This window comes from Vicia villosa, unplaced genomic scaffold (assembly GCF_029867415.1).
Source record: "Vicia villosa cultivar HV-30 ecotype Madison, WI unplaced genomic scaffold, Vvil1.0 ctg.000874F_1_1, whole genome shotgun sequence".
Lineage (NCBI taxonomy): Eukaryota > Viridiplantae > Streptophyta > Magnoliopsida > Fabales > Fabaceae > Vicia > Vicia villosa.
Window position 1 is genome coordinate 266,091 of NW_026705393.1, and position 26,951 is coordinate 293,041.

Here is a 26,951-nt window from a genome sequence, read left to right on the forward strand (position 1 = left end):
ATAAATATTCAATTTAAAGTCTATTTTAAAATATAATAGTTTACTCTTAAATTATTTATATTTTAATAAATAGCAAAATGCTGGTCGATGCTTCATTCACTTTCAATTGAATATTTATTCCAAACAAATAATGTAGCCCAATTGGTAAGGAAGCAAGGTTTGCAAGTACAAGGTCCCGGGTTCGAATCTCACTTCTAACATTTGTCCTTTTATTTGTTTCTAACATTAGCTTTATTTTTATTCCAAAAAATCACAAAAAAATACTTTCTTTTTTAGTTTCGTTTTTTTATTTATCTCATATTTTAAATAATTCTATTTTATAGTTTATGCCACTCTTTATCACAAATTGATCAAAAACACAAAAATATATATAAAAAAAAGGTTATTTATTTATTTATTTTCCAAGTTTAGAATAGTATTTTTAGAAATGAGTGAATGTGATTGATTTCCAAATTAAATATTTTTATCACATTTATCTCATATCATTTGTGTTAACCTAATTTCCATTGTATAAAAAAAAAGGGGGGACCAACCTCATTCTCAACACTGACTCCGTACAGTAACCGACTAACCCTCGTTTTTTCATTCACAAAACTTTGCCTCAACTAGCCACGTACAGAAATCTTCACCCTCACAAAATACACCATCTCCTTCATATATTAACCATAATATCCATACTATTCCCATTCTTAAAACCAATTTCAAACTAAAATTCACTAACCATTAATCCAATCAAGTCACAACAAAACTCACAAATCATGGTTCTCATTGTTCACTAACAATCACCACCATTAAAAATCCACTCTCATGAATCAACAACCTTAACATTACAATCAATTTCACCACCATATTTCAACATCTCTAATATAACATAACATACAAACTCACAAAATCATGAACAATATTAACATTATTTGTGTGTGTAGCATGTTTTACAGGAAAAAGAAAAAGGAAGAAGCAAACAGCTCCCATCACCGCGAGTTGCTCATCGTGGATCCATAGCACTACAGATCCGCCACCGTTGCTTGCAGATCCATCGACGCTTTGGCTTCACCATTTCCGTTCGGGAATTTCGAAATAGCTGCCAAGAAGAGGACGAAATCGGCAAACATCACCGTCGAAATACAAACCCAGCAAGCCGAACCACCACGCCGTTGATCTCGCCTCCGGTTTTCACTAATTTCGGTTTGTTCCCGTTTTCTACTCATGTTTCCATTGATTCATATGTTATGATATTTTGGTTTGAGTATTAAAAATTGGAACTTGTTTTGGATCTATCGGTGAAGAAAAATTTGAAGGAAAAATGGTACAAACTGTTGATTGTGTTTGTGTATGGATGCTGTTCCTTTTTTGTTGTTTTGTCCTTTTTGTCAATTGCTAGGTGTCGTGCAACTATTGGCCACATCCATAATTTTGAAAAGTCAAATTAAAATTAAAATTAAAATTAGAAAAACGATTAACATGGGAGAGGTGGAACACGTCATTTTGTTTACTATCCATCATCCTTATTTTTTTGTATAGCTAATATAATTATCTTATTTAGATGTTAGAGCTTTATTTATTTTGTCTTAGTTTCTAGATTTTGGGATAATTTAATTAGGTTAGTTTAGCCTTTTTAATCTTATCATCATAAAAAAAAATAATATAAAAAATAACCACAAAAACATTTGGATTTAGATTTTCTCTAATATAAAAACTCTAAAAATATGTTGTCTCTTTTAATTCTCCTTAGAATTTAATATGGTTTTTTATGTTAGATTTTTTATTATTTTTATTCATTATTTGTTAATATTCTTCTATTATCACTTTAGACATTGTTCTTTCGCTAACCATTTTTTTAATTTTTGTGAGGTACTGTACTCGAGGTTTTCGGATTATTCTCATGAACATTTACGAGTTACTTTTGCACGCGTAATTGTTTTTATTTTCATTCTGTTGCTGTAATAATTTCTTATCCCCATTCTGGCGAATTGTAAATCCCTCTCCCAAAGCCATGTAATAGCTTAGAACTCTTTTACTTTCTGCACTTTATAACTGCTTAGATGAATGTTTAATAGGATTGTATGACAAGATAACAACTGAACGTTAGCTCACTAACGCAAGATAAATAAATACTCGAATCTAATACACGTGATTGATGCACACACTCACCTTAGGGTACGCCTCTCTTGGTTGCCTTCGATTGTATGGTCGTGTCCCTCGAATGTAGAGGTACCCATTAGCAAAAGTCCCTCGATTAAAAATCATCGCAAAGATCATAAGTCCCTCGATGTTGCCTACGATGATATGATCTAGTCCCTCGAATGGTTGCTTACGAAACGATGATTGTCCCTCCGAACATTGCTAAAGGTACCTCTACCTGTTGCTTTCAACGACCTCGATGACCCTTCGATGACCCGCACGTCCAATATAAACAAGGATTTCCTACTTCTACATAGTATGGATAATCCTAGGAATTTTAAAAAGTATAGAAAAAGACCAACTATTTAGGGTACCAACTATTTAGGGTAGTTCTCTTAATATGCCTAGCTCAATAAAAAACATCTTTTCAAAACTCTTTCGAAAAACTAAGGCCATGCATTTACGCTAAAGTCCTTATGCCCCTTTTCAATTCAAAACAAACAAACATGAGCTAAGCAAATTAAGAGCCCGTAGATAACTACGGATGAAAAGGGTGCTTACACCTTCCCTTTTCATAACTTACCCCCCGAGCCCGTTTTCTTTTCAAAAAAGGTCTTTTTCTGTACTTTTTACCTTTCCTGACATTGGACAAAATAAAAGTCGGTGGCGACTCATGCTCACCGCAACATTGTTGCTTATATAAAAAAATAAAAGTCAGTTCACCGAGTTACAAAGGCTATAACGTCAAATCTCTGACTGACAAAAGGAACGTTAGAAGCTACAAAAGGCAAAGTCAGTAAAAGCATGGCTCGAGGTAGTTAACAAAAGTGTGAAACATTAAATGCAGCGTTGTACTATTCACTGTCATACCCCAAAATTTACCTGATATAATCCACATCTTCTAATTTATTAAAGGTGTTAAAAATTAAGAGCTATAGGGTTTAATATATCTATTATTAAACTCGACCTCTTATAAAATTTCCTTATAAATTGGTTGGAATAAAAATTGGGGTTTGAATAGCAAGTATTTTGGGATCTAAACAGTGGGCCCAAGTGTTACAAAAATTATATGATTTTTGGAGAAATCATTTGTGTTTTACTAACATTTGTTTTTATTTTTATTATTAACTTTTATTAATATTATGATTATTATTAGGTAGAATTAAGATTAATTAGGTTTTTAGTTCTAGTTAGGTTTTATTAATTATATAATATTAAGATTATTAGTATTAGTTAAATATTATTATTATTAGGATTCTTTTAGTTTTTAATTATTAAGTTAATTCGACAATAGGCCCATTAGGTGTAGAAAACCCTAATTGGGACTAATATAAATTAATGTTTTTTGTACACCAGGGGATCGGAAAAAGAAAAATAATCTGAACCCTTATTTTTTAATCCTAACCTAGCTTCCACTCTCAGTAACAATTTCAACCAGGTTTTCTAACTCTTATACTCATCTTTCACGGTACAGCTCCCATAAAAAAAAAATTCTTTACAATCACATACTATAACAATCACTTCTCCCATATTAAATCCAGGATATCATACATACACCATCAAAACCAAATTCAACACATGTGTGTAGTTTGTTCTTGCATTCCTTTTGTTATTACTATTATTTAACTTTGTGTGCAGGTTGTTCTTAATGAGAGGAGATTCAAACAGGAATAGATAAAAAAGGAAATTGTGGCTATTGATTCACTGTCAAAGGACCGAACTAACACATTCTGCCGTCACCGACGTCACCACAAGATTTCTCTTTCGCAGATCACGGTGACCCCCATACGCAGCAGATCCACGAGCAGCTCAACTCAGTCCGCATCTCTCTGACGGAAACCCGACCCACCAAAATTGCAACCTCCGTTCGCAACCGAACCCAGCCACCCACCACGCCGTCGATCCCCATGCAGATTCACCATCGACGCCGGTTCACAGCCACAGATCTCCAATCGCACATAGCAAAACCACCGCACAAAAGACCTTCGTCATCAAATCCGACTCCAACGCCACGACCAGTCTTGAATCACCGTCGTGCAGCCATCATTATGTTAGCTTCAATCATCATCAATTAATAGATTCACAAACACAGCGTCTTCAACTAAATCCGGATCTAAAATCTTCACACGACCACCATACGCGACCTCCACGCCTTCGCTGGAATCACGATCGATTGTGTATTGGTTCGTAGCTGAATGACAGGTGGTCCATGGGGAGGAAGATGATCCAGTCCGCGTGCTTCTTTTATTTATTTATTTCATTCATTTTTTTTTATATACTATGGTTTGGGATTGTTAGGCTAACAGTGAATGTACATAGCTTGGATGGCAAAAGGGGCGTGTTTGCAAGCTGAAGGGTCTGGGTTCGATACCCAGCGAGACCTTTATATTTTAAGCAAATTTGGCCTCTAGATCCAGTGCGCACTCTCCATGGAGAGTCATCATACACCCTCGCCCAGCACCATCTGATGTTCTCCAGTGCGTAATCAAGAGGCCCAGGAGTGCAGACACACCATACTCCCTTAGAGATGCGCGCACATGGAATAATTGCCAGGTTTTGCAATATAATTTCTTTTGTATAATTGTTATTATTTAGTTTTAATTATTTATATCTAGGATAAATTAATTGTATTTAGGTTTAGTCAATTCATTTAAGATTAGAATATTAAATTAGGATTAAATAATAAAATTAGGATTTGAATAAGGTTTAGGATTTCCTCCCGATTATTTCGATTATATCGATTTAATCTATTTAATTAATTTAACTATAAAAATCACAAACACCCTATAAAGGTGTAAGTATTAGGGTTTGCTTGATCCCATCGCCCATTTGGCGAAACACTAACTTTCGATAAATTTTCTCCTCGACCCTACTAAATTTATTAGTCGTATTAGACGAGAGATAAAAAATACCTAAAATTTAAAACATATTTAATTTGCTACCCGCGACGATCAATCTATCGATCTGAGTAACCAGCAATGCCCCACTAATCCGTTAGCTATACTGACCGAATCTATTGGTCATCGCATCTAACGGTGACAAATCAAATCAGAGTTGTACGCCCAAACAAACAGTCAAAATACACTAAACCACGACACTACGGATTTTCATCCTTTTCAATCAGGCAATTCAAAAAGCCTTTCAAATCACAACTTCTAAAAGCTACGATAGGCCATTCAAAAAGCCTTAAAACCATATTCAAATTCAAAGGCGTACAACCCTGTGCCCGAACTACGTTGACTCTGATTCTCCTTAAGGAGATACGTAGGCACTTGGATAACCAAGGCGAGTCCCCCTCCCTAAAATCTCAATTCACTTAAAATCTCAATTTTGCCCTTTTCATTTCCTTAGCTATTAAACCTCTAAATTTTAGCCATAGAACCTTTACCTTAGAACAAACCTTAGGAAAGGGTTGGGGGTGCCTAACACCTTCCCTCAACGTGATTATAATAACTTACCTCGATCTCTAAACTGCGTAGGGTTTCCTATTCGCCCTTTAGAATAGGTGGCGACTCTAAAACCTTTATTTTTAGGGCAGGTTGCTACATTCACGCAAAGCATTAAATGCTCCTAACAGTCATTTACTCTCAAGCGCCTATATATAGAAGTTCCATTCAGAAGCAGCATACAACACTTTGCGCAAACATACCAAAACGCTGTCAAACTGAAAAGCAAAAAGAACTTCATCTTCAACCTCACAAACTTTGTAATATCTTAGTGAGAGTTAAGAACTAGAACTTAAGAGAAATATCACTTTGTGTGATTACAGCTTTATTAGAAGCAAGTTATACTCTTGTAAACATTTATCTTTACATTGATTGTAAAAGGATTTCCTAGAGTGATCAATTTGTGATCTTTAGACTCTACAAGACTTAGAGGGTTTCTAAGTGGATAACCATTGTAATCAGTTGGATTAGTGGATTAAATCCTCAGTTGAGGTAAATCACTCTAAAGGGGGTGGACTGGAGTAGTTTGGTTAACAACAAACCAGGATAAAAATCATTGTGTTGATTATTTTTATCTTCCAAGTTTTTGAGTTACGGTTATTCAACCCCCCTTTCTTAGTGTTTTTCTATCCTTCAATTGGCATCAGAGCGCCGGTTCTAGGTGCAAGCACTTAATCGTGTTAGACAAAAGATTCAGGGAGAAAAACACAAAATCAATATGGTTGAAACAACTTCATCTACTCCTCCTCCTGAGCAAAACAATGGTAACAATTGAAGTAATAGTTTCAATGGCTATAATAGACCACCAGTCTTTGATGGTGAAAACTTTGAGTATTAGAAAGATAAACTCGAAAGTTACTTTCTTTGTCAAGATGGTGACTTATGGGATCTAGTGCTGGATGGTAACACACATCCTATGAATGCTCAAGGTGTCAAGATTTCTAGACAAGCCATGAGTGATGCTCAAAAGAAAGACTTCAAGAATCATCACAAGTCAAGAACTATTCTGCTGGATGATATCTCTCATGCTGAGTATGAGAAGATAACAAACAGAGAAACAACTCATGATATCTTTGAATCTCTAAAGATGACTCATGAGGGAAATGCTCAAGTAAAGGAGACAAAGGCTTTAGCTCTAATCCAGAAATATGAAGCATTCAAGATGGAGGAAGATGAGAACATTGAAGCAATGTTTTCAAGGTTCCAGACTCTGACTGATGGATTGAGGGTGCTTGATAAAGGCTACACCAAAGCTGATCATGTAAAGAAGATTATTAGAAGCTTACCCAGAAGATGGGGACCCATGGTGACTGCCTTCAAGATTGCCAAGAACTTGAATGAAGTGTCTCTTGAGGAGCTGATTAGTGCCTTGAGAAGTCATGAGATTGAGCTGGATGCAAATGAGCCTCAAAAGAAAGGTAAGTTTATTGCATTAAAATCTAATAATAAAAAATGCACTAACGCTTTACAGGTAGAAGAAGAAGTATCTGACGAGTCAGAGTCAGAAGAAGAAGAAGATGAACCATCTCTCTTATATAGAAGAGTAAATCAACTCTAGAAGAGCAAGCAGAGAAGGTTCAAGAACTTTAAGAACTTCAAGAGGCCTGAAAAAGGAGAATCTTCTGAGCACATTAGATCTGGAAAGAAGAAAGTGATGTGCTATGAATGCAAGGAACCTGGACACTACAAGAATGAATGTCCAAAGCTTCAGAGAGAAAAACCCGAGAAAAAGTTTGAAAAGAAGAAAGGCTTAATGGCTACTTGGGATGACTCAAATTCTTCTGATCAAGAGTCAGACTCTGAAGATGAGCAAGCAAACATAGCACTTATGGCAACAGTTGACGCCAGTGAAGAGTCTACTTCTAATTCAGACTCTGATGAGGTATTTTCTGAACTTTTTAGAGATGATTTAGTTTCCAGCTTATCTGAACTTCTGGAAGTTAAGAGTCAGCTTAGTATCAAATACAAAAAGCTCAAAAAGCTCTTTGCATCTGAAACTAAGAGACTTGAAATAGAAAATTTTGAACTGAAGGAAAACATTTTGAAATTAACCAAAGATGTTGAGTCATCTTCAAGTTCAGAAAAGTCTATTCCAAGCACTAACAATATTCTGAAGGAATATGACTTGAGTTTCAGAAAGTTTCTATCTAGATGTATGGCAGAAGTCAGCTAGCCTCTATGATATATGGTGTAAGTGGAAACAAGAGAATAGGCATAGGCTATGAGGGTGAAATCCCATATAAACTTGAACTTATTGATGAGATGATAATCAAATACAAGCCTTTGTATGAACAATTCAAGTATGGCCATTCTCATGATATTAAGCACACATCACATGCTAAGAGTTTCCACATAACACACACAAGGAAACATGCCATTACACATTCTGGAAAATATTATGTGAAACCTCATGCTAAATCTCAGTTCAATAAGAACTTGAGAAGAACTAACCCCAAAGGACCCAAAAGAATGTGGGTACCTAAGGATAAGATAACTCCTATTGCAGATCTCCTTCAAAGCTCAAAAGAAAAACATGTCATGGTACCTGGACTCTGGGTGCTCACGTCACATGACGGGAAGAAGGTCCATGTTCCAAGACCTAGAACTTAAATCTGCTGGAGAAATAAAGTTTGGAGGGAATCAGAAGGGAAAATCATTGGCTCGGGAACCATATGTATTGGTAACTCTCCCTCTATAACTAATGTTCTTTTAGTAGATGGATTAGCTCATAACTTATTGTCCATAAGTCAATAAAGTGACAATGGTTATGACATAATCTTTAATCAAAAGTCTTGTAAAGCTATTAGTTAGAAGGATGGCTCAATCCTATTTACAGGCAAGTGAAAGAACAACATTTATAAGATTGATCTTTCAGATCTTAAGAATCAAAAGGTTACTTGCCTTCTGTCTGTTAGTGAAGAGCAGTGGGTCTGGCACAGAAGATTGGGTCATGCTAGTTTGAGAAAGATCTCTCAGATTAACAAACTCAATCTGGTCAGAGGACTCCCTAATCTGAAATATAAATCAGATGCTCTTTGCGAAGCATGTCAGAAAGGGAAGTTTTCAAAACTTGCATTCAAGTCTAAAAATGTTGTCTCTTCCTCTAGGCCACTAGAACTTCTGCACATTGATTTTTTTGGCCAAGTCAAAACAGCATCTATCAGAGGGAAGAAATAAGGATTAGTCATTGTAGACTACTATAGCAGATGGACATGGGTAAAGTTCTTGAAACACAAGGATGATTCACATACTGTGTTCTTTGACTTATGCATTCAGATTCAATCTGAGAAGGAATGCAAAATCATAAAGGTCAGAAGTGATCATGGTGGTGAATTTGAGAACAGATTCTTTGAAATTTATTTCAAAGAAAATGGTATTGCCCATGATTTCTCTTGTCTAGAACTCCACAGCAATATGGAGTTTTAGAACGAAAGAATAGGACTCTACAAGAAATGGCCAAAACCATTATCAATGAAACCAATATGGCTAAGCATTTCTGGGCAGAAGCAATTAAAACAACATGTTATATTCAGAATAGAATCTCTATAAGACCTATTCTAAATAAGACTCCTTATGAATTGTGGAAGAACAGAAAGCCCAACATTTCTAATTTCCATTCATTTGGATGTGTATGTTATATTCTGAACACTAAAGATCGTCTCTATAAGTTTGATTCTAAAGCTCAGAAGTGTTTCCTTCTTGGATATTCTGAACGCTCTAAAGGCTACAGAGTATACAATACTGAAACACAGATAGTTGAGGAATCAATCAATATCAGATTTGATGATAAGCTTGGTCTTGAAAAGTCAAAGCAGTTTGAGAATTTTGTAGATATAGATATCTCTAACTCAGATCATGAAGAACCCAGAAGCAAAGTATCAGAAGATCAACTTGCTGCATCTTTAGAGAATCTTAGAATTTCTGAAGAGCCAACACTCAGAAGATCTTCTAGACTCAACTCTGCTCATCCAAAAGATGTTATTATTGGAAAGAAAGATGATCCCATCAGAACTAGAGCATTCCTGAAGAACAATGCAGAATTTCAATTTGGTTTAGTACTATCATACCCCAATTTTTGACCCTAAGATCATACAATGGTTGCATTTTAATCATCAATCAAGAGCACCATTGTGAAGCTCCATTCCTGATATTGTGATTATCTTTGAGGGGAACCATCAAGCATTTATAGCTTTTTTATTTGTTTGATACTAACCAAAATCCAAATATATGTATTTTGTCTCTTTTGTTTATATTTTACAGGTAAAAGATCGGGCAAAAATCAAAACAGTGCAAGAAAACAGTTTTTGAAAATTTGAAGGTGGAAATCAATTTACCCATATGGGAAATCGATTTCCTGGGTCGAAAATTCAAAAAAAATAAAGAGGGAAACATAACATCATTTTGGCACCTATTTTCTTTGATCATTTTTGTCATTTTACCAATTTTCCACCTCACCAAAATTAATCCCCCTCATTAAACTCATTTTACCATTTAAACACCAATTAAACACAAGTTAATTACCAAATGCTTAAAGACCAAATTGCCACTACTCTTGCTCCAATTCTATAAATAGAGGTCTCTACTCCCTCATTTCACAAGCTTGGAGAGCCAAAAAAGTTCTTGCAATTTCTTTTCTCATCCTTTCCAAAACCCTCACCCAAAGTTCATTTTCATAGAATTAGTGACATTCACATTGAATCTTACTAGTTTTGAACTAAACCTCCTACATTTCACTCTTTTCTTTGTTTGTTCATCTCCAATTTTGAAGGATATACTCAATTTGTGCTTGTTCTTGAAGCTACTCCAACATTTGGTTCAAGAAGTGGTAAAATTCTAAACTCTAAAATGTAGATCTTTATTGCTTGTGTTTGATGCATCTTTGATGCTATATTGGTCCTATTTGATGGTGAATTGATGGAAAATTCGTGCTCCAAATGATATGTTATCATAAGGTGTTTGTATGTTTGCCTAAATCAAGTTTTATGCTTCATAATGCTGTTTTTTTGAAAACTGCGCGCAGGAAATCGATTTCCTACAGAGGGAAATCGATTTCCACTATGTTTTTTGCGCCTGATTTTGAATTCTGCAGGCAGGAAATCGATTTCCTACAGAGGGAAATTGATTTCCAGTGAGGCAAAATGCTTGTTTTTGTGGTTTTTGACTTGTTTTTGGTTCCAACTCTTCTTCTACTCCATTCTTTTGATATTTTCTTTGAATCACAAATTAGAGGCATAATTTCTCTCTAATATCAATGGACTTACGGCGTGGATAGGATGAAAATCCGAATCCGCAATATTAAGTGATTGAAATTATGGATGAAAGGAGCTTTTGAATGTGGTTCCATCTTTTATTTCTTTTTCTTTTGATCGATGAAAGTCTTAACACCTTGAGAATTCTTATGGATTCTTGGTAAAGACTAGATCGTTACCTATTTTCTTTTCGTGCGGTATTGCTTTTGGAGAGCGATATACATATCGTTTCTCTCGCATGCATTAGCACATAAAGTTTTGACCGGCCTCGTTGTAGGGTGATTTCTACATAAATCACTTGGCGATCTACTTAACATAGCGCAATATTTCGTGTCCTGAATAAAAAAAGATCAAACATGGAAGGGAATTGTATGCGGTTGATTTAAGACTTATGGAGGTTTATCGTGTAGTCGCTATGATTTTATCAAGCTTATGATAAATTTCCATTGAATTTAAATCCGAGAACATCCTTCACTCACCATCGATCTTTCTTACTAACTTTGATAACATACTTGACAAGTTTCAAGATGGTTATCTTTAACATCTAACAGTTGACTTTAATTTCCGCATTTTATTATATTGCTCTTTATATTTCTCGCTTTATTGCTTTATTTTATCATTTCATCATGTTTATGTTTCCGCCATTTTCTCTTTGTCCATTTGGACGTTTATGTTTCCGCCATTTTCTCTTTATCCATTTGGACGTTTATGTTTCCGCCATTTTCTCTTTGTCCATTTGGACGTTTATATTCCGCTATTTTCCCTTTGTCCATTTGGACGTATTGTTTATGTTTCTGCTATTTTCTTTTTGTCCACTTGGACCATACTTTACTTTCGTGCTAAAACACTAATAAATAACAAAAATCTAAAAAACGTTTAAGGCTCTCATATGGACTACTGGTTACTATCCCGAGCACTTTGGAGATTCAGACTTATGGACTTAGTACCTCTGGACCCTGTTATGATATCGTTACTCTGTTGTTATTCTGTCTGTCTGGCATTGCATTGTTGTCTGTTTGTGTATGCAGGTATTTCCTTGAAAGTCCTTGATGGTTAATTCCAAGGCATTATGATAAGGATTTTACCCGAAAACAGCCGTTACTCTGCCCGATTTTCGTCAAAATTTTAATGTGCTTAATGCAAAGTGGTGCTAAAGATAATAAGTTCATCTGGATCCCCAAGTTGTAATGCTCCGGTTTAGTGTTAGTATTCCAAAGGATGGGGAGTCTACCTTGACTCTTAATGTCAAGTGTTGGCTTCTTCTTCGGTTAGATCGTTTCTTTTCCTTAGCTTTTATTTATGCATTAGGGTAGCCTCTTCATCTCCTCCCACTTCTTAGATTTTCAAAATCTTCTCCCTTTTTCCAAAACCTTCTTATGTTTGTAAAACCTCTTTTAAAACCTTTCTTTAAAAAATATATTTTGCCTTTAGTGACCTTTTCTTCAAAAGTTTAGACACGACTAATTTTTGAAAAAACGAGTGGCGATACCCCACAATTTTGAAATTGATTGATATAATGAGATCTTTTCCGCGTGAAAGAGCTAGTGGCATACTCATTGATTTCTATCCGAGTTGGAGCCCTTCTTTCATTTGCGATGCAAAGAAATCATTTGTTCTCATGCTCAAGATCAATGGCTGAGTATTTCTCTCCGACGACAATAAAGTGTTTATTCATTTTTAAAACGTTTTCCCTTTAAGCGGAACTACATTAGCTCTGACTTCTCCATTGCACCGAGGAGGTATGTAGGCACAAGGCTCAATGTCTTGCCAAGCTTATTTTAAAAAATAAAGCAAACCCTTTTTTAGCACACACGACACAGATTTTCAAAAAGGTTCCTGTGAAGTACACAGATATGAGGGGTGCTTAAAACCTTCCCCTTGTATAATCAACACCCGTACCTAAGATCTCTTTTTGTTTTAAAAACAAACTTTGGGTTTTTTCGTTCTTTTCCCTTTTCCTCTGGAAATAATAAAGCGAGGTGGTGACTTTCACTGAAATATTGAGTCGAGTCCATCCTATGGCTTCGATCTCAGATTTTCCCCGCTACACAAAAAATGGCGACTTCACTGGGGATCCAGTTTTAATTGTGTTAAGCCTATTTTTGTTTATCTGTGTGTTTTATCTGTATATATTATTGTATTCTTTGTATGTTTATTTTCTTTTTTCTTTTTGGTGCTTGATGGTTCCTCTCTGATGAGATAAAGTTCTAAACCGGACTTTTGTGAGTAACTTGAGATAGGAGGTGGTAAGACCAATAGTCGCATGTCAGGAGCAATCCTTACCATGAGCGTCATATGGTGGAACCCCAATCAGTGGAGACCTCATGGAAGGTGGTAGATGTTGTTACGAACCATCGTAAGAACACTATTACTTTCAATACTGAGTGTCCGTAGAAGCTGAATGGCCTAGAACCTTTTAACCTATCTAAGCCTTTTTAGGATGCAGCGCAGAAACAAGATCAAGTACCAATTTGAGCTTGTTGTCATGCGATGCTACGCTCAGACGAGGTCTTTTTAGGCATATTATTGGCGCCCATAAGCAATTGTGCGTGCCGGTAATATCTGATAGAAGATTGAAAACTCTGGGAACCTTTGTAGAACCCAATCGGCAGGTACAAAATTCCTTAGAACACACCTTGTGGGATGGGTAGACCCATGATTCCTTGCTCGTGACGTCGAACCTTTGAACCTGGATTGTGTGATTTTATGTGATTTTGTATGTTATTGATTGTGATTGATGCATAAACCATGCATTCATGCATTCATAAAAATGACCTTCACAAATGGTTTTCAAGGAACTTAGAGACTTTTTTGTAAACATCATAGGTACCATGGATCAAAAGAGAAGCATCAAGAAGTACACTTTCAGAAATTCAAGTGCGAAAGAGTTAAAAGAGCTAGCAACTTTGATTCCTAATCTTGACAACTTCAGAAGCCGTTATGGGAAACTGATATCTATTCTGAAGACCAAAGTGGAGAAAGGGATTCTTGAGACTTTTGTGCAGTTTTATGACCCGGTTTATCACTGTTTCGCCTTTTCGGATTATCAGCTTATGCCCACTTTAGAGGAGTACTCATATTGGATTAGTTTACCAGTTACAAATGATATACCGTTTAGTGGTTGGAGAAAGAGCCTAAGGTTGATGAGATAGCAGAGTTTCTTCAGTTGAAGATATCAGATGTGAAAGCATACATGACCAAAAAAGGAGGAATTTGGGGGTTGACTTCTAAGTTCTTGATTGGAAAGGCTTCTATGTTGGCTAGTAAAGGAAGTATGATTGCTTTTGAGACTTTACTGGCCTTTCTCATCTATGGTTTGATACTCTTTCCCAACATTGACAACTTTGTCGATGTTAATGCTACTCGGATCTTCATGATTAGAAATCATGTGCCTACTTTTCTTAGGGATACTTATCATTCCATTCACCATAGGACTGATAAGAAAGGTGGACTTATCAACTGTTGCACTCCTTTGCTCTATAAGTGGTTTATTTAGCACTTACCTCAGACTAAGAATTTCTTGAGCAACCCAGATGGTCTCTCATGGTCTCAGAAGATCATGCCTCTTACTAATGGGAATATCCATTGGTACAATTCTGCTTATGACATTGGTGAGATTATTGATAGTTGTGGAGATTTCCCTAATGTACCTCTTCTTGGTATACAAGGAGGAATTACTTACAACCCTATTCTTGCAAGGCGTCAATTTTGTTACCCCAGGAAGGAGAGGCCCGCTAGTATTCTTGTGTCAGGAATCTTTTATCTTAATCAAGATGGAGATTTGGATATGAGAAATCGGTTTGTGCGTGCTTGGCACCATATTGATAGAAAGAGACATTTGGGAAAGAAGCAATGTGTTGCTCTCAAAGACTATACTAATTGGGTTCGAGCTAGAGCTCACACCTTTCAGATGCCTTACTAACTCGAGGAGCCTTCTCTACTCCTTACTCCACCATCATCTTCCACTATTCCCATGGAGAATAGTAATGAGCACCTAGAGCTCGTGGCTAGGATGAGATTGGAAAGAGATACATGGGAGAAGAAGTTTCATGCTTCGGAGATTGAGAAGAAAGAATTGAAGATACAGTTGAAAGAGAAGGATGAAATGTTTTATCTTCAAGTTGGTTGGTTGATGGAAAAGGATAATCAGATCCATCGTCAGGAAGAGCTACTTCAACGACATGGTGAAAAGCGGAAGAGACAACAAGAGAATTTATTTTCCTCTGGTAGTCATGAAGATTCGGTTGCATGGAAAGAAATTGTTGATAAGCTGATAGTCGAGAAGACTCATTTGAAGGCCTTTTATGAAGATGATTGGAGAAGCTCCGTAGGAAGCTGCAAAGAGGAGCTGGATCTTCATCAGAAGTGTTCCCTTCTAGTTCTTAGCTTTTCTGTTGTTTTGTAATTTTCGATTTTGAATCTTTTGTAAGCTTTTCCATTATTAATGAAAGAACTTTGTTATGTTTTATGTTGTATTTTGCTAATGTTTACAATTAATGTCTTAAAAGTTCCTTGAAAACCAATAAAAATAAAAATCACTTGCATTGCATTTCATGCATCATTCTGCATTTTGATCTTGCTTCCGAGAGTATTCCCGAGGTCTTATTCAGTGTTCTTCATACAGAATCAAGTTGTCTCACCGATATAACACTCGAGCTAACTGCAATAAGAAGATGGAAGGTCTTGAACAAGAGAATCGTGAGCTACGTGAAGAGGTTATTACTTTGAGATCTGGTGTGGAGCGTCTCACTGCTCTAGTTGAGACATTGATGGCTACTCAGAATCAGAATCAGGTTCCTCCTCCCAATACCCAAGCTCAAGGTCAGGCCACTATGATTTCTGAAATCGCTGCTACAATAATTTCGGATGTTCCTGCTGCTGCTACTCAACAACGTATGCCTAATGGATATCCCTGGGGTATGCCTGAAGGTTATCTATCTGTTCCTGAGATGACTCGTCCTTTGACTCCTGTTGTAACACCCGTATATTTTAATTTTTAATTTAAATGGAAATTTAATTAATAATTAGAATTATTGGTGGTTGTGGGATATTAATTGGGAAAGGATGGTTATGGTGTTGGGCCACGTGTGACGTTAAGGAATGAGGGGGTGTTATGTTAGTAAAGGCCCTATTCTAATTAAAAGGTTATTTTATAAAATAATAAGGAATTGAGAATAAGAGAAAGGAATGTGAAAAGAGTTTGGAACGCGAAGAACGTGAAAGAGGAGCAATGGAGGGAGAGACCAATCAAGAACTCTTGGCTAAGGTAAGGGGGGACTCTTCCGGTTAATTTCTATTATGTGATTATGGGTAATGGGATGGATTAACGTATGATTCGATTCGATTGGGTATATTGGGATTTGGTATTGTTAGGTATGTTATGATTGGGGATAATTGATGAATTTGTATAGATTGTTGGTCATTGATGTGTTGTTTTGATGTATAATGATGTGTGATGAGAAATTCGATGATTATATGCCTGTATGCGATGTCTGGAATCGTTTTTGGGTGAAAAGGATGTGAAATCGCAGAGTCTGAACGCAGACCCGTAATTCTGCAAAATCGCCAGGTCGCGCCGCGAACCTCTGTTTGCGCCGCGAACCGTTGGGCAGAAAACCAGGAAGTTGTGATACGCTCAGGTCGCGCCGCGTCCATGTGTTGTCGCCGCGAAGGCGTAAATTTTTCTCGTTTCGCGACGCGAACCCGGTTGGCGCCGCGTGCTGTAGCGATAATTGTTTTCTTTGAAAAATGTAAAAATGTGTAACTTTCAAACCGTAAGTCCGTTTTAGACGCCGTTTTGGATGCCGTTCCTTAAATTGAATGTTCTACCATATAAAATAAATATAACAACAATAACTTGATTTTATTTTGAAAAGTATCGTTTTCTTCAAATCTGGTTTACTCTTGTTTTGCATAAATGAGGAGGTGAAATGGTTTGTTGTTTGCATAATTGAATATGTGCAATGATGAGTGTTGTTATAATATGATTGCTCCTGCTTGTTATGCAAAATGGATGTTGTTCATGGTAAATATGGTTATCATGTGTTTTGATGAATGATGATGTAAATGCTCTGTTATTGTTGGGTTGATTTGTTGTACTTGGTACACGATTGTGAGGGGTGCTATTGTTGTTGCACTGTGTGGTGAATGTTTTATCTGTTATGATGTCGTGGTTGTAACTGGTAATTGATATACATATATTGTTGATGTAAAATATGTATTTATTTGTAGTTGAGAAATAGCATAACTGTGTGTGGCTATTGATTATCGTGGTGGTTGATGATTATGACATTTGGTTGTTTAATGTTGATGGTGAGCATGTTATGGTTGATACATGCATTTCATAATCATGTTGTGGGTTGTATCCCTTATGGTGGTGGGACAGCGGTAGCTAATTCCCATTGTGTGGAATTGGTGAGAGAAGTAGCCGAATCTTTATGGTGGTGGATCAGTGAGATGGGTTATCCCATGTTTGGTACCACATGCATATAGTTGCATTTGCAGTAGGTTGCTGTGTATAATTATAACATGAATGGAAGATTGTCCAATGTTATAATATTTTATGATGGTGTAATTGTTATGGTGTTGTCTTTTGGTAATGTATTCTATTATTGTGTGAATTGATGAATAATAGATGTGAATCTGAATATATGACAAATTGGGTGAATGATATATTATGATGTTTTGTTGCTTATGAATGCATAACATTGATTAATTGAGAATGAGACTCACCCTTACTTGTTGACAATTTTCAGATTAAGGAGTAGCGGCATTAGTGCTCGGTGAGGATGACTCGTAGAGTTTATCCGTTGTTTTGGGTCGTGTCGGTCATGCTCTGATCTTGTAACACTGGAGGACGATAGTTATAGAGATTTATGAGAATTCTCTATTTAATTGGTGTTGGATTATGGTTCCAATTGGTTTTGTTGATGATGTTCTTTATTCCGCTGTGATAAACATAATTGTGTTTTTGGTAAATCGTTTCCTAATAAAGCATGACTTGACCATGATTGGTTTATTTATTTTAAAAAAAATTGTGACACCCTTGTGTTTATGTTTTACTCTGATATATTTATTTAATTTGCCGCGGGGTTTAGAAGGGTGTTACACCTGTTATGGTCAACACGTCTCCTATTGTGCATACTGGTCCTTTCGTCCGAGAGCCCATTTATGATGTTGCGCCAAGTGAAGGTTTGGGTATTCACAACAGAATGGATGATTTCCAAGATCAGTTTGAAGAATTGCAGAAAGAGATGAAAGCCCTGCGTGGGAAAGAACTGTTTGGAAAGAATGTGCATGATCTCTACCTTGTTCCCAATGTGAAAGTACCTGCTAAGTTCAAGTTGCCGGAATTTGAGAAGTATAAAGGAAATTCCTATCCTCAGGCGCATCAGGTGATGTATGTAAGGAAGATGTCCACTAACACTGATGATCAACATCTGTTGATCCATTATTTTCAAGATGGTTTGACTGGAGCTGCTTCTAAGTGGTATATGGGCCTTGATAGCACCCATATTCACACTTTTAATGACTTAGCTGAGGCGTTTGTGAAGCAATATAAGTATAATGTGGACATGGCTCCTGATCGAGATCAGCTGCGCGCTATGATGCAAAAAGAAAAGGAATCCTTTAAGGAATATGCTCAGAGATGGCGTGAGGTTGCCGCCCAAGTGATTCCTCTGATGGAAGAGAAAGAGATGACTAAGATTTTCCTGAAGACTCTTGGTCCATTTTATTATGAGAAGATGATTGCAAGTGCTCCTGTAGACTTCACTGAAATGGTGGGAATGGGTGCCAGGCTGGAAGAAGCCGTGCGAGAAGGTCGTCTGGTTCAGAACGAAAATCCTTCTAGTGGTGCAAAGAAGTATGGTTCTTCTTTCCACAAGAAGAAGGAATCAGATGCTAATGTTGTTTCTCATGGAAGGAATAGTCGCTCCCAAAATCAACCTCATCAAGTGGCATCAGTGACTCTTGTTGTGAATTCAGTGCCTGTAGCTCCGGTTAATCAACAACCAGCAAGGCGGAATCCGTATCCTCGAGTTAATTTTGATCCAATCCCCATGACATATACAGAATTGTATCCTGCTCTAATTCATAAGAAGTTGGTTCAACTAAGGTCACCGCCTCCTGTTCCAGAGAAACTCCCTTGGTGGTACAAAGCCGATTCCACTTGTGCTTTTCATCAGAATGCTCCTGGGCATGATTTAGAGAATTGCTGGCCTCTAAAGAATGAAGTTCATAGATTGGTCCGTTCTGGTATGCTTTCCTTCCGTGATATTGGTCCAAATGTGCAGAACAATCCATTGCCAACTCATGAAGCGTCTGCTATGAACATGATGAATGGATGCCCTGGAAAGTATAAGGTTTATCGTGTGGAGCACATCAGAGGATCATTGGTAGAGATGCATGCCACTCTGTGTGAATATAGTCATTATGAACACAATCATGCTGCTTGTAGGATTTGTTCAGTCAATCCTCGAGGATGTTATATTGTGAGAAGAGATTTACAAGAGATGATGGATCACGGGCTCATTGAGATTCTGAGAGAAAGAGATGAAGATGATGTCAATGTGATTGAGCCATGCTTTGAAATTTCGGAATGTGTAGAGATTGGTTATTATGGAAAAGCTACTGTAGAACCTTTAAAAAGGATATTTTAATTTGTCAAATATATGTTGATGATATTATGTTTGGGACATCTAATGCTACACTTGGAAAGGAGTTTGCTAAGTCTATGCAGGCAGAATTTGAGATGAGCATGATGGGCAAACTCAAGTACTTCCTTGGGATCCAGATTTATACAAACTTCTGAGGAACCTATGTTTACAGACCAAGTATGTGAAAGAGCTTCTGAAGAAGTTCAATCTGTCTGAAAGCAAAGAAGCAAAGACTCCAATGCATCCAACGTGTGTATTAGGTAAGGATGAGGTAAGCAAGAAGGTAGATCAGAAAATCTACAGAGGTATGATAGGATCTCTTCTATATCTTGTTGCTTCTAGACCTGATATTTTATTCAGTGTATGCCTGTGTGCTAGATTCCAATCAGATCCTAGAGAATCTCACTTAACTCCTGTTAAGAGAATTCTGAGGTATCTAAAAGGTACAACTAATGTTGGTTTAGTCTACAGAAGATCTGAAGAATACAACTTAGTTGGATTTTGTGATTCTGATTACGCTGGAGATAGAGTTGAAAGGAAAAGTACTTCTGGAAGCTGTCAGTTTCTGGGAAGTCATCTGATCTTCTGGTATAGCAAGAAGCAAGCCACAACTACCCTCTCTACAATAGAAGCAGAATATGTTGCTGCTGCTGGATGTAGTACACAGATGCTCTGGATGAAGAGTCAGCTAGAAGACTATCAGATATATGAGAGTAACATTCCAATATTCTGTGATAATACCTCTGTTATCTGTTTATCTAAGAATCCTATTTTATTATGGACTATGTTCAGAAGGGTGTTATTTCTTTAAACTTTGTGGATACAGAACATCAGTGGGCTGATATGTTTACAAAACCCTTGCTGAAGATATGTTTAAGTTCATTCTCAAGAACATCAGTATGGATTTATGCCCAGAATGAAGTTATGAGAAGATCTGAATATGGAGTGGATTTGAATTGTTTATTTATTTTCTTATCAGATGTTATGGATTTGTATGTTCATTTAGATACTCTGATTCTGTTATCCCTAACGTTTCATATATCTAAGAATGATACAGAACTTCTGTTAAAGCAAAACAGCTGTCACCAGCTATTCCAGATGATGAATACGTGTTCATTCTGAAGGGACAAGCATGCGTGCAGTTGATGAGATGTCGCCCTAGGTAACTGTGCAAATCTTCACAAATTTCACGTTATCTCTCCTAACGTCATTCAACATTAAATGTGATTGAATCTCTGCATTCTGCAACTGTTCATTCTCAGAATTTCATTGCATTTTGTTTCACATCCGTGTCTATTTAAACCCATATCATATCCATTTCTTCTCTTTTCACGCATTCATCACCTCTTGTTATATGCATTTTTGTCTCTTTTTCTCTCTTTTCAAAAACCCTAAAGTTACGTAACCCAAAAATCTCAGTTGTGCTTCAATGGCCTCGTCTAAGCAACAAGTTGGTTCGTCTTCTCAACCACAAAATCAAGATCAACAGCAACAACAACTTGTTCCACATAAGACATGTTCGATTGCTTTAAAAGAATTAGAAGTTATATGCAAAATGATGGTTGATTTTGATAACCTGGAAGCACATGATATTCATCTCAAGGATGCCATGATCTTTCAAGGATGGCAAGCGTTCTTCTATGGTTTGTGTGGACCAGTTTATCCAGATTTGGTGAAAGAATTCTGGTTCATGCAACTGTCATGCCTAAAGCCATTCTGTATATTGTTCATGGTCAACTGTTCTCCATTACCGAAAATCTTCTAAGAAAATTGTTTGGGTTGGAAACCGTTGAAGGTGTTTCTGTTGCAGTTGTAGAAAGAACTGAGTGGAATGTTGTGTATGAAGAAATCTTCAAATCTGGGAAAGAATCTACAAAAATCAAGGAACTGAAGTCTCCCTACAGAATCTGGGCTAAGGTTCTTCTGGGTTGCATCTATCATAGAAAGGCAACTGTCTCTTCAAACTATATTAACAAGGACCAACAATACATTCTGTATTGTATTGGTAAACAGGAAAAGGTGGATCTTCCGTTCATCATCTTCAACCACATGTGGAATCATGTAAAGGAATCTAGAGATGATTTCAGAAAGAAGAATCCCAAGTACAAGAGAAACATTATTCCTTTTGGAAGAATCATCACAGATCTTCTGGTTCAAACAAAAATAGTTGAGGATCTGGAGAAAGCAGGCATTATCAAGGATCCTTATACAATGATTTGAAGCACCATGAATGCTCATACACTAAAGAAGACGGGCTTAATTGAATCCATTGGTGCTACTCCCAGCGTGGACCATGAGATTCGGACTAGAAAAGCTCCTGCTCTGGGTGACTTTGAGTTGTTCTTCAGAAATGAAAATCCTGATGTTATTGTCCGCTACATAGCTATGTGCAAAGAGGACTCTAGCTTTGATCCTATATGGATAAGCAAACAAAAGCTTCTCACTACTGTTGATCAATTTCCAGAGTTAGTGAAAGAGAAAGAAAGAAGAACAAAAAGAAAGTTTGACCAACCAGAAGTCAAGAAAGATAAGAAGGAGAAGAAAGAAGACAAGAAAGAAGAGAAACAGAAGGAACAGAAGATAGAAGAGAATAGGGATAAGAAAAAGGAATAGGAGAAGGAAAAGAAGAAAGAAGTACAGAAGGAAGCAAGGAAGAGAAGCAGAAGGAGAAGAAGAGGAAGACTGTTGGAGAAGGTCCTGCCAAGCCTCAGAAGACGAAAAAATCTTCAGGTATTGTGATTTCTGAACCTATTTCTGCTCCTGTTTTTATTTGAAAAAATGTATCAACAGAAGCTCCACCAGAAATTTCACCAGGAAAAGCCCCAGCTAAACCACCTCCAACCACCAAAGTTTCTCACGCCATAATATCCACTTCTCAACCTCCTCCACTTTCTAACTATGAACCTGTTGACACTACTGTGTTATTCCACCTCCCCTCACCAGAATCTTCATTTTCTGATTCTTTCATTCGCAAAATGAACTCATATAAACCACAAGTCAATCCATCTTCTGACCCTGTTATCGTAGTCTTAGACTCTGACAATGAAGCTAAATCCTCTCGTCAACCACCCCATTCACAAACATTGTTTATTCTTGATAGGGAACCTCAATCTTATACCCTCTTCTACCCAGATAAACCAATTTTTGCTCTCAATCCAAAATCACCAATCTCACCTCCCAGAACAAACCATCCAAAACCTTCTGTAGATGCACGTTTTTATTTATTAAACAACAAGGTCAGAACAGGGTTAGAAGTTCTGAAGGTTGCTCATGACTCCAGACTGGATCATGTAGCTGCTGGTAAGCTCTAGAGAGCGTTTGGTAGGGAAATACAGGCTAAATTTCTAGACCTCCAGAAAGACTATTTGGCTGCTGCTCTTGGTCCTGCTGGATTCTTTTTGGGAGTATGATGATGGCAAGTACTATCATCTAATCACCAACTGGAAGCCTCTGGAAGAGAAGCAGTTTGTTGATGATTTAGAAGAAGAAAATCCTCTGGCTATAGTGGTCTGGAAGCCACATCCTTACAAGGTTCTGACTGGAGATTTTCAGTTGTTGTTTAACTGGTTCAGGGAGAATCCTCTGGAAAAGGATCCTGATATGGTATATCCAAAAGTTTAATATCCACCAGAACCTGAACCTCCTGTGTTTAAAGGGCTTCCTACTGAAGAAACTCCTGCTGAGGAAAATGAAGAAGGTGTCCAAATGGTTGAAGCTGATGCTGCTGATGCTGCTCATCCTGTTCTAGAAAATAGTTTTGATGCTTCTTCTGCTGGTCCTTTTACTCATGTTCTGCTGAACACTCTGAAGGAACTCCAACAGAATCAGGCTACCTTGGTTGTTCGTCTGGACAAGCAAGATGACTCCAATGTGGAATTCAGAACTTGGATGAAGAACCAAGAAGAAACCTCCAAGAAGCAAGCTGAATACACTTATGAGATTAAGAACCTTCTGGCCTCCTTAGCTTCTAAGTTTAGCCAGTTGTAGTCTGTCTTGTGTCTTAGTTGGTTTTTCTTTGTTTTTGCATCTGTTTCTTGCTTACATCTGTTTTTGTATTCTCTTCTTCTAATTATTATCAATGAAATATCTTTTTCTTTCTTCACTCTATGTGTCTTTCATTTGAATTTTTTATACTTTTTGATGTTATGACAAAAAGGGGGAGAAACGTGATAATTGAATTTATTTATAATATCAGTTGCTGGGCTTAAGTCTCAACATTCCTAACAATTATTTGCAAGTTTTCTGTCTTTGATAGTTTTTGCAGGAATGTGATATTCTGGACAAGCTAAATATGAGAAGCAAATACATGGGGAAAAGCAATTCTAAAGAATTGAAGCAAGCTTAGTGCTCTAAAGATTCAAGATCAGAAGCAAGAAATGCTTTGCTCAAACCTAAAGCTCTGATACAAGAATTCTCGAGATCTGATAGATCAGATACATAGAAGACTGAAGATAGAGCTCTGATACAAGTGATCTCAAAGAGAAATTCAAAGCTGTGAAGCTGTCCAATGGAAGCTCTGAAGAGAAGCTCTGAATGTTCTGAAGTTCAAAGTTCAACGTGAAAGTCTCAACTGAAATGGAAAAATACTCAGGGAAGTCTTTTAATTATAAATTCTTCTAGTATTAATTTCAGGGGGAGATTGTTAATCTCTGGGGGAGACATAATCAACACACTCTGAATTATATGCTTATGCTATAAATGTGAAATTGTCTTTGTTCATCTGATATTCTGGATACAAATTCATATCAATTATATATGTTTTTGTCATCATCAAAAAAGGGGAGATTGTTAGAACAAGAAATGTTCTGATCAATATTCTTAGTTTTGATGATAACATTAAGTATGAATTTTGTATAAGACAATGTGGTACTTTAATCCTTTAAGTTTTCCATTTCAGGAAATATATAAAGAGTGTGCACAAATCAGCGTTCAGAAACACTGACCCAAAGTTCGGGATGGCTTCATCAGAACATGGCCTGGCAAGACATCAAAAGATGGTCCTGCAGAATCAGAACATGATCTGGAAAGCATTAGAAGATGGCAGTCAGAAGTACAAGCTCAGAAGCTCTGATGGTATCACGCTCAAAGCACTTCAAAGTCAGAAGACAGAAGATGCTCGGCACCAAAGCTGAAGACTCTGATATTCAAACGTTGTTATCTACAAAATCTGAGTCCAGAAGAAAGTACAAGATGAAAGGCTATAACGTCAAATCTCTGACTGACAAAAGGAACGTTAGAAGCTACAAAAGGCAAAGTTAGTAAAAGAAGCAAAAGCATGGCTCGAGGTAGTTGACAAAAGTGTGAAACATTAAATGCAGCGTTGTACTATTCACGCAAAGCATTAAATGCTCCCAACAGTCATTTCCTCTCAAGCGCCTATATATAGAAGTTCCATTCAGAATCAGCATACAACACTTTGCGCAAACATACCAAAACGCTGTCAAACTGAAAAGAAAAAAGAACTTCATCTTCAACCTCACAAACTTTGTAATATCTTAGTGAGAGTTAAGAACTAGAACTTAAGAGAAATATCACTTTGTGTGATTACTTCTTTATTAGAAGCAAGTTATACTCTGGTAAACATTTATCTTTACATTGATTGTAAAAGGAATTCCTAGAGTGATCAAATATGGAAGAGAACTGTATGCGGTTGATTTAAGACTTATGGAGGTTTATCGTGTAGTCGCTATGATTCTATCAAGCTTCTGATAAATGTCTATTGAATTTAAATCCGAGAACATCCTTCACTTACCATCGATCTTTATTACTAACTTTGATAACATACTTGACAAGATTCAAGATGGTTATCTTTAACATCTAACAACTAACTTTAATTTCCGCAATTTATTATATTGCTCTTTATATTTCTCGCTTTATCGCTTTATTTTATCATTTCATCATATTTACATTCCGCTATTTTTTCTTTGTCCATTTGGACGTTTGTATTCCGCTATTTTCTCTTTGTCCATTTGGACGCTATGTTTATGTTTCCGCTATTTTCTTTTTGTCCACTTGGACCATACTTTACTTTTATGCTAAAACACTAATAAACAACAAAAATCTAAAAAACACTTAAGGCTCTCTTTCAGACTATTGGTTACTATCCCGAGCTATTTGGAGATTCGGACTTAAGGACTTAGTGCCTTTGGACCCTTATTCTGTTGTTACTCTGTTGTTATTCTGTCTGGAATTGGATTGTTGTCTGTTTGTGTATGCAGGTATTTCCTTGAAAGTCCTTGATGGTTAAGTCCAAGGCATTGATATAAGGATTTTACCCGAAAACAGCCGTTACTCTGCTCGATTTTCGTCAGAATTTTAATGTGCTTAATGCGAAGTGGTGTTAAGATAATAAGTTCATCTGGATCCCCAAGTGGTAATGTGTTGGTTTGGTATTGATAAGTCCAAAGGATGGAAATCTACCTTGACTCATAATGTCAAGTGTTGGCTTCTTATTTCGGTTAGACCGTTCTTTTCCTTAGCTTTTATTTTACGCAATAGGATAGCCTCTTCATCTCCTCCCCTTCTTTAATTTTCAAAATTTTCTCCCTTTTTCCAAAATATTCTTATGTTTGCAACCTTTTTAAAACCTTTTTCTTTAAAATATCTTTCGCCCTTAGTGGCCTTTTCTTCAAAAAGTTTAGACACGACTAGTTGTTGAAACGAGTGGCGATACCCCACGATTTTGAAATTGATTGAGATAATGATATCTTTTCCGCGTGAGAGAGCTAGTGGCATTCTCGTTGATTTCTATCCGAGTTGGAGCCCTTCATTCATTTGCGATGCAAAAACTCGTTTGTTCTCATGCTCAAGATTAATGGCTGAGTATTTCTCTCCAACGATGATAAAGTGTTTATTCGGTTTTTAAACGTTTTCCCTTTAAGCGGAACTACATTAGCTCTGACTTCTCCATTGCACCAAGGAGGTATGTAGGCACAAGGCTTAATGTCTTGCCGAGCTTATTTTAAAAATAAAACAAACCCTTTTTTAGCACACACGACACAGATTTTCAAAAAGGTTCATGTGGAGTACCACAGATATGAGGGGTGCTTAAAAACCTTCCCCTTGTATAATCAACACCCGTACCTAAGATCTCTTCTTTTTGTTTTAAAAACAAACTTTGGGTTTTCTTCGTTCTTTTCCCTTTTCCTTTGGAAATAATAAAGCGCGGTGGCGACTTTCACTGAAATATTGAGTCGAGTCAATCCTATGGCTTCGATCTCAGATTTTCCCCGCTACACAACAGACACAGTTGCGTCAGTTCCGAAAATTCAGTCACAATGGACAAAGGAAGAAAACAATAACGTACTACTAAACTCTAAAGCTCAATTCATATTATCATGTGCTCTTAGCAGGGAAGAATACAACCGGATAGAAGAATGCACAACTGCTAAAGAAATCTGGGATGCTCTCAAAATACATCATGAAGGAACAAGTCATGTTAAAGAAGAAAGAATTGATCTAGGTGTCAGGAAATTTGA

At 36.8% G+C, this 26,951-nt stretch overlaps 1 protein-coding gene across 2 annotated transcripts; it reads left to right on the forward strand.

Moving 5' to 3' along the window:
* The first annotated feature begins 538 nt into the window (after positions 1–538).
* On the forward strand, positions 539–25,134 carry LOC131631839 (uncharacterized). Of its 2 annotated transcripts, none has more exons than XM_058902608.1 (2): positions 539–10,392; positions 17,572–25,134. In XM_058902608.1, exon 2 carries the CDS (start codon positions 17,932–17,934, stop codon positions 19,474–19,476), a length of 1,545 nt encoding a protein of 514 aa, XP_058758591.1. In that variant the 5' UTR covers positions 539–10,392; positions 17,572–17,931; the 3' UTR covers positions 19,477–25,134. The 2 variants fall into 2 exon arrangements, with proteins under 2 accessions (XP_058758591.1, XP_058758592.1); XM_058902609.1 differs by having other exon boundaries at positions 539–4,674.
* Positions 25,135–26,951: the final 1,817 nt, after the last annotated feature.

What these genes read in the sequence shown, in the direction of transcription:
- LOC131631839 (XM_058902608.1), top strand. Translation starts at nt 17,932, where the DNA reads ATGGTCAACACGTCTCCTATTGTGCATACTGGTCCTTTCGTCCGAGAG.